Here is an 8,986-nt window from a genome sequence, read left to right on the forward strand (position 1 = left end):
GTGTGTGTGTGTGTGTGTATAAAAAGCTACATTATGTTATTCAGTAATAAGTCAGTCATGTTTGAAATGATATTGGATATATTATGAGAAATTTTTCTGCAATTTTCATCATTTTAAAATTGAAATTGATGAAATAGTCCCATCCTAATAGAAAATTGGAAGAAATTAAATATAAAATATTTTCTGTGAATTTTTTCTTAGAGAAGAACAAAAATACAAAAGTACAAAAAGTACTTAAGAAATAAAATTTAATAATAATAAAAGCATATGAAATAGATGATTGGATCTTATATGATCATTTTAAATATAAATACATATTTAGATATTTAGATATTTTGAAGAAAAACTTTTTTGAAACAATTTAAGAAGACTTGTTAAATTTTGTTTCTAAACATAAGTATCTAAAGATAAGTATACTTTTTTGTACAAGTATACTTATACAATGTACTTCCAGAAACATTACAAAATTTTCAAATTTCAAACAAATCACACATTTATAATTAGATATTAAATAAGAGCAGAAAATTAAATAAATTTATTGTAATTAATTCCAAGGACCAAACACTTCAAAAATATATATTTATATCTTGGTTTATATTCTGGATATTCTTTGAAAAAAAATCTGACATATACAAATATAATTGTAAGCACAAAAATAAAAAAATATAACAATCATTTCATTATGAGAACTTATCAAAGTCTATATAATAATGTATTAATTCTTCATGTCATCAAGATGGTATAAATATGAATGTAAATTTGACCTAAGGATGATATATATGGATTATAAATAATGGTCATTTGACAGAGTGACCATTGTAAATATTCAGCACATTGACAGTGTAAATTGAAAACATGGAGGAGAATTTGAGACTCATGGATGTTTAATTGAAATAGAAGTAGGATCTTTCATAACATTTTATTTTAATTATTAGATCGATTCTCAGGGCCATTTCTTTCACTTTTATATTTAATTGAAATAAATGTATTATTCAATAAATGATGAAAAAAATATTTTAAAAATATTATAATATATCTTTTAGCTTAAAAAACTATGTAACTTAAAATATGTATCACTTTTTAAGCATTTAACATTTGATTCAGAATGTAAACTTTTACGACTTATAGTTACATATACAATGACATATATAAATTCAACTATTACAACTGACCTGCATAGGAATGTCTTGAGAAGTAGTAGTAGTAGTCGAACTCAGTGCCACTGAATTCTGAGACTGTATATACTGAGAATATTGCCAATATCTCACTCTTGGATCTTCCCATGTTGTAGTTCGATTGAAATGATTTATGAAATATCTGAAGATCACCATTAACAATTATAAATATCTAATCCATTGTTTCAAAAAAATATTACATACATCGATTTTCTATATATTTTTATAGAACTCTCAATGCGTTCATAAATGTCTAATTAAAATTTTATTAAATACAAAATACATCTCTCGATTAATGCATGTAGAATATTATCTATTATCGCATTATCTTTTTCATTACTTTTTGACAATTTGATCATATACTTATTTCAAGAATCGTAAAGAGAATTATCGAAAATTAAGTTACGATTGTTTCGCATAATATAAATTTGATATAGGAAGATTTCGATTTTTGGAATTCTATTAGTAAGCTGTTTATCTTTAATGAAAAGAATAAAAAGATAATTTCTAAAGTGCACTTTACGTACGGGCGACCGCTGCGAATATCGTATCTGCATTCCCAGCCGGGAGGTAATTGACTCCTATCACTCTGTTCCGCCATTTTTCTGTGCCGTATTCTCGTGTTCTTTCAATTGCAACAAATTATTACGTAGATTATCTTTTCTCAAATCAGCTACTAGTTTGATACTAACTACTGTCGAAACCACAGTCCACAAACATCTATATAAATACCACAGGCTTCTATCTAAATATTACACTAGACTGATAACTCCCTAAATTTCCATACGTGAAAATGCTACCTGCGCAAATTAGATGCGTGGAATAAGACCGTCACGAGACAGCACGTATAGAAAAGAGATGCTATATGATAGTAAAAGAGGAGAGCGGCGACTTGCACACAGTTCAATTGCACACACCACTCACATCGCTTTGTTCCTAGTAATTTTTCATTGCTTCATGAGATTATATTATTTTAAATTAGTCAATTGGTGATGGTAAACAATTGATATATACTTGTTAAAGAGCTATGCAACGGCGTTATAATGAATACTTTCCAGAGAATACTTTCCAAGATACACAGATAACACACAGATGACACATTCGACCCGAGCAAATTTGTACCAACCTAGGTTGGATAACATTATAAGATTTTCTATTGGTGGAATATGTAACGTCAACCAATAGAACATATCCAATCCAAATGGGAGCAAATCCGCTCGGGTCGAAAACGCTAATGCTTGTTCTACAATAGAAGTCGTAAAAATTGTTGGCCAATCACAGTTAAGTGAAAAGAATAATCGATTAGGATTAATTTTAGGATTAAGGTTTTAGGATTAAGGTTAATTTTTATGGTTTACCGTTTACGACCTATTGTACAATAGAAAAAGTCTAACAGTGAATCATTATATCCTTGTTGTTTGCTAATGTTAAATGAAGATGACATGATCTTTGTGTCACACTGTGTTGCTGGAAAGCACCAAATAATAATGAAATTTGCGTTTAGAGTTACAAAATAGACCTGCAGCCTCTCTATGGCTGCGGTCGATTTGGACGCTTTTAGCACTTTTCAATAGTTCTATTCTTATTCTACATCTAATGAACGATAAAGGATGCGTTTAGGGAGACATTATTCATGCTATGGACGCAAACGCTACCAATGCTGTTCTTGGAGCGTGATAGCATTAGCAAGCTCCATGAACGATCCTAGCGTAGTTAGCGTTGATAATTTAACCAGAGAGATATACTCGTCAAGGTCAAGGGGATTCTGTTTTCAATCACTAACTTTTTTCTATAATTAAAATTTTCAAGGTTTTGTAAAGTATTTGTAACGTAATTTTTTATTTTCTCGTAGTGAATAACAGAACTCAATCTCAATTGCAATCTCTATGATAGTTTGCCATTAGGTCGGAGTGAACAATGTAAATTGGATCAAAAAATTAATAGTTACATTAAGTAAATTAATCAGATAAAAGAAAGAACCCGTTGTCGATTTCAAAAGAAGAAGCGTCTACATTTATCAATAAGGGTCTTAAGCATCTGCAGCGGAATACTCTGCAATAATAACTTTTTTCCGTACATGGGAATTAAAAATTGCCAGTAACAAGATATCTCAGAATTTCACATTTATAATAAAATCAAATACACAAGTTGAACTTCGCAGAAACTTTGAAAAGTTAAAGATGATACACAAGCAAGAATTACGTTCACTCCAGCCTAGTGGCAAGCCATCAGCAGAGATTAAAATTGAGATTGCATTCATTATGATAAAATTTGAACACACATTACGTATGTACGTTTACTCTATAAAATTCTAAGAGAAAAAAGTTTCGTGCCACTCGAGAACAAAATACCCTCACATTAAAACATTAATCTAACTTTGACGAATGTTAAACGCTACCAATGCTACGCTAGAGTCGCTTACGGATCTGTAAACGTTAAAGGGCTCCGCACAATAAAAGGAATAGGAAACAAAAAATAAGAACCTATCAGAAATCGTGTATTCTGATTTCTGGAGGCTTATTAAGGCCATTCCACACAAACTTGCATAACCGCGTAATCATATGCATAAAAAAATCCAATCACATTTCTGTCATAAAGACAAACATAAAATACGGATGATTTTCTTTATGCATACGTTTATGCGGCTATGCAAGTTGTGTGAAATGGTCCTAATAATTCTTAAAACGAGATGAAAATTACGAAAATGATCGAATTTATTAGAATTTTTATAACTTCATTGGTGACAACACCTAGTGAATTTGTTCATTATTATAATTTTCACTTTGTTAAAAGATCATAATAAGAATCGTAAATCCTCCTAATAGATTAAAATCGTTATTCTTTATTCTTTCTATTGTGCGCAGAGTCTCAACTATTTTTGAGTTATCGGAAGCATCCAAGGTCAAATCCGCGGTAACATGGCGTATGTTTCCTAAAAAAACTCTTAAAAATATCTTAAAGATATCTTATTTTATGTGTCGATTTTAGAAATTTTGTTCATTTACTAAAATAAAATTGTGAAAATTACAAAATGGTAGAGATACTTTTCGTTTCGACTCAGTTTAATCCGCTTTACTATTCCTCTTGCCCACGAGCGATATATAAAAAAATTTGAAACACTGTATATACACAATATTTACATACATGAAGGCCCATTCAGAACACGCTTATAACGATATTAGCGCACTAAAAACGGAGAACATAGACTCTTGCATAACATAATACATAAGACATAAGAAAATCAATCAATCAAAGTTCTTTATTTCATAGAAAGGAAGGAAATAAAGGATTTTGATTGTTCATTTTCTTATGCATTATGTTAAGCGTTATGCAAGAGTCTGTGCTTCCCACTTAACACACTATACTTTATGTTACGCATATTATAGAAATTCGGAAATAAAAGGCCACAGCACAGACTTTTGCATAACACATAGTGCATAAGCAAATCAACTAATCAGAACTAATCTTCCCTTTCTTCCTATACCATGGAAAAGAAGGATTTCGATTGATTGATTCTTTTATATGCACTATGCATTATGCAAGAGTTTATGCCACGGCCAAAAGGCTGCGGTCGATTTGAACGCTTTCAGTACTTTTCAGTCTTTTTATTTTATTTTCATTTATTCTATTTTTATTTTCGTCTAATGAACGATAAAGACAAAATGATGGTTACAAGTGCTTAAAGAATGCGTGAGCGTCCAAATCGACTGCAGCTAAAAGCGCATTCTGAATACAGACCGATGTATGCAGTTGCACTACCACTTCAATACTTAAATTCACTTTTCTGTAAAAGATGAACGTAATATGTGTTCTGCATAAAACAAATCTACCTGATATTATGAATTTTACTTTTACCTTTTTAATATTCGTATGTTTAATACATGTATCGTATTGATATATCATTTATATAAAAATATTTGAAAACTTTAGTTTTCATAGAAACGGGCAACCGGATATTGCATAATGTAATTAAACAAAATATGCGCAAGGACACGGGATGCTTGTAATGATACTATACACATACCCATTACTATTTTAAAATCAATTCAACAATGAAAGAACTCTTGTAAAAACATGTAAAGTGATCTCGTAAATAACTCTAAGAAAAAAATCATAAAGCGATCTGCCTTAATAGAAGGTGTTTATAACAACAGATTCATTTCTATGGAAAAAACATATATATTATGTTCATTTTTTACAAAGAAATCGACAAATCTGGGGAATTTTGAAATTGATGAACGGTAGTGTACATGTATGCAAGTATATATTTTAATTATGTACATATTTTTAATATAAATTGAACTTTACAACTATCATAATTGATTAAAATTTATAATTATTTATTAATCTTTAATGTATAAATTGAGAAAATTACACAATCCCCTTTCATTTAAAGATTCTTTTATATTTTAACAAAATATAAACAGAAAATATAACAATTTTTGTATAATATCTTATTAACTTGTATATATGATTAGAAAACCTAATATTTATGGTGTTATAAATAATTATTTTAATGATGTAATTACTTAAACGCTGGAAGTATATTCAAAAGTATATATCTAAGTATATATCTAAATAAATGTGAGATAATTATCACATTCTATTTTACAGTACCTTTCTTGTTTTTATCATTACCATACATAGCATCCAAAAATAAACCTAAAAATACTATAAGTGTACTCAACCATTGCCTAAGAGAAAGATTATTTCCAAAAATTAATATAGAGCCTAAAACAGTAAAAAATTTCCTAGTAGTGGTTATAATTGAACATGGCAATGGACCAAATTCAGCTACAGTTAGAAATATAAAATATTGTCCAAATGCTCCAGCCATAGAAAATGTCGTTATATGCCATATGGTGGAAGGATATCTTTGTAGGAAACGAATAAATTCAAAAAGTTCTCCAGAAATAAGAATCACTGTGCTACTAAAGATAACAGACCAAAAGTTCATATTGAGCATCATGTGTCCTGATTTTGAGTTATGTTCAGCTCTCATTCGTTCCTGCACTGCACTTGTTAATCCATCCATCGTTAACGATAATAGTAATAACAATTCTCCAACTGATAATTGTGATTCTGCTTGCTTTTTAGAAACATTACCATCCTTATACATAAACAATGCAACTCCAATGACAATCAAGAAAATGAATATGTACTTTCTAATTGGATATATCTGTAAAGAAAAGTGATAATTAAAAATGATATTAAAGATAGCAAAAAATTCAATGTATAAAACTATCTTGGTAAATAAATCTTATTAAATTACCTTTTTTCCTAGCAATACACCTAATACCATTACAGGTATAGGCTTGCCAGCTTTACCAATCACCTGCGTTGGATAATTGACAAACTGTAATGCCATGTTACTGCACACCATAGCAAGAAGATATGTTAGAGCAGACAACGAATAATATACAGTTCTTGTAGTATCCTCGCCTTGTTTCATCACAGTCAGCAAAATCATTTTAGCAAATATGTAATTCACCAGACACTGGATGAAAACCAGTGCAAACATGTATGTAAATTTTTCCCGATTCTCCCCATCACCATATTGTCCTCGTGTGATTTTTTCTTGTAACATACCAAAGTAGAAATAGCACACAAATATGCCGGTCGAGCATATGAACAATTTAGTATATTTGTTAGTAGTAGCCATTTTTCAATAGATATAATATTGTAAAACCACATAAAAAAAAGTCTGTCTTTTCATGTGTCACTCGCGTTATTTCAATCAGGGCAAATCAAAGGATCCGAACTGGAGACCCTTTAAACTTTAAAGATTTCATGTAGCCGAGTTTCGCTGACGAAATTCTCCCACCTCGCCGAAAACGAAGCAGCGTTCAAATCAAATCACAGATTTCTTATTACATTAGACTGCTAACTCTGTTCCTTTAACTGTTAAAATTTGCCAAAGTATATACGCATGCTCAAACTAAGACCCACGCCAGTCCAATCAACAAAGAGATATACGACATCTTGATCACAGAGAAGTATAAAACATCTTGAATCAATCACGGAGAGGCTAGTAGAATTGACATAAATAGAGTGGAGCCAATACATGTGTCTAATACTGATTGACTACACCGTTTATAGGTTAACTGTTAAGTCCTATGTTCACGATGCTAGAAATATTATAACATGTTAGCGCGTTAACATGCTATAATTTACGTTACGCATACTATAGAATTTCAGAGATAAAAGCGCATTCTGAATACAGGCTCTCTTCTTTTTCTAGGATACATTCCAAAACTTCCTCTCTGAGAAAAATTTTACTCGAAATATATAGTACACGTGACATATACTACAGCATATAGAGTAAATTCTCTTCCTCGAAGAGATTTTGGAACGTAGCCCTAGGTGTATAAAGCCAGCAGCCATGATTAAAGGTACCTTTTCGATGCTGACGCTCGACGTTCATTTTCAGCATCAAAATAAGATGAAAATCACATGCGGAAAAGGGCTGCAGAATAAAAAATACATTATATATAGAAGAAGAAGAATTCTTTTTTTGAATTCCTCTGCTTGGTATATTCTTTTAGATCATCCAATAGCAGCGATTTGAGTTGAATCTTCTGATTCGCGACCATTATCGCCTCGCTGATTGGCTGCCGCTTGCTGCGCCGACTGAACTAGACATAAGACTAACCTAAAATTTAACCTTTAACCTAACCTTTAATTTACCTAGACTTACTTTATTATAAAAGCACGAGAAAGCAGTGTAATACATGTTAATACATATCAATACGTCAGAGAATTTTCTGTCAAAGTACTGTGTGGAGCGACAGGAGACATTATAATTCGCCTTCATCCGAAGGCATCTTTTAATAAATATGATACTTCGATATTATATTCGAAGTTTAAATTAATTATAATCTTGTAGTACACTAAGCTTCAATTACTCGCCTTGTGCTGATCATACCTTAGGTAAATTACACGAAAGTTTACATCGAACATCAAACGAAATCAATTTTGATTGTTACTCGTAAACAGACTGCTCAAAGACAAAACAAAAATGACAATATTGAAGCAATATTACTAACGTCATATCTGTGTGTCATCTTTAAAAGGAATGTTTTATTAAAAAATTTCAATGGAGGTAAGATTTAATTGTCAGTACAACTTATTCAACTCCCCAATATTTTTTATTTATGACACATTAAATTATACTTTGTTTGCATCGCTCACATACTTTTTCTATAAATAATATGTAAGTGTATCTCAGTGTCTGTCTTCTGAAATTCCACTTATTCTGTCTATCATAAGACTTTTACTTATAATTTTTTCCTAGAGTAAAATTAACTAAAAATTTTTATTTTTAATAAACTAATGAATTTTTTCAGCTTGGTTTGTCAAAATAGGATATAACACGATTATAATATAACTCCGACACAGTTGTGATAATCGTGATTGCATTTTAGATACAATATTTCTTTTAGCATAACACATTTATTTCTGATTGACAAAGATGATTGTTAAAAACAAATCCTGTCGATTGGTAAGTAATGAATGCATTTCTAAACTATAGATTATGGAAATTTAAACTTCTGTACTTTTTAATTTTGTTAATAATATGATTTATATGATTTAATTATGCAGTCACATGAATGTGTAATTGAACATTAATCTTACAATTTATGCAGAAAGCAGAGTAATCAATTTTAGTAGAAATTTTACTTTTATTATATATACAATTTGAAATTTTACTTTCATTATATACAATTTGTTAATTTGTTTATTCTTTGAACTATGTTACTGTATATAATATATAATTATATGCTATATAATATATAATACATAATATATAA

The 8,986-nt window shown here is 30.0% G+C and overlaps 2 protein-coding genes across 3 annotated transcripts in view; both read right to left on the bottom strand.

Annotated features, from left to right (window-relative positions):
• The window catches only part of LOC108687844, an 11,450-nt gene extending 9,478 nt beyond the window's left edge, over window positions 1-1,972 (bottom strand). For both annotated transcript variants that reach the window (XM_018193842.1, XM_018193841.1), the window contains exons 1-2: window positions 1,703-1,972; window positions 1,173-1,317 (exon numbers count right to left, since the gene is read on the bottom strand). In XM_018193842.1, the coding sequence (XP_018049331.1) occupies window positions 1,173-1,317; window positions 1,703-1,776 (219 nt within the window). In that variant the 5' untranslated portion in view covers window positions 1,777-1,972. The remainder of the gene's footprint in view (window positions 1-1,172; window positions 1,318-1,702) is intronic.
• A 3,784-nt stretch (window positions 1,973-5,756) lies between these two features.
• LOC108687848 (solute carrier family 35 member B1) lies at window positions 5,757-7,075 on the bottom strand. Its single transcript, XM_018193850.1, has 2 exons — window positions 6,448-7,075; window positions 5,757-6,354 (listed from the first exon to the last, which is right to left on the bottom strand). The coding sequence occupies exons 1-2, from the start codon at window positions 6,835-6,837 to the stop codon at window positions 5,779-5,781; spliced, it is 966 nt and encodes a 321-aa protein (XP_018049339.1). The 5' UTR covers window positions 6,838-7,075; the 3' UTR covers window positions 5,757-5,778.
• Window positions 7,076-8,986: the final 1,911 nt, after the last annotated feature.

Source organism: Atta colombica, unplaced genomic scaffold (genome assembly GCF_001594045.1).
Source record: "Atta colombica isolate Treedump-2 unplaced genomic scaffold, Acol1.0 scaffold219, whole genome shotgun sequence".
NCBI lineage: Eukaryota > Metazoa > Arthropoda > Insecta > Hymenoptera > Formicidae > Atta > Atta colombica.

Coding starts and splice junctions, on each gene's coding strand:
- LOC108687848 (XM_018193850.1), bottom strand. CDS start 6,837: ATGGCTACTACTAACAAATATACTAAATTGTTCATATGCTCGACCGGC. Junction 6,355..6,447: donor GTGTATTGCTAGGAAAAAAG/GTAATTTAATAA, acceptor TTTTCTTTACAG/ATATATCCAATTAGAAAGTA.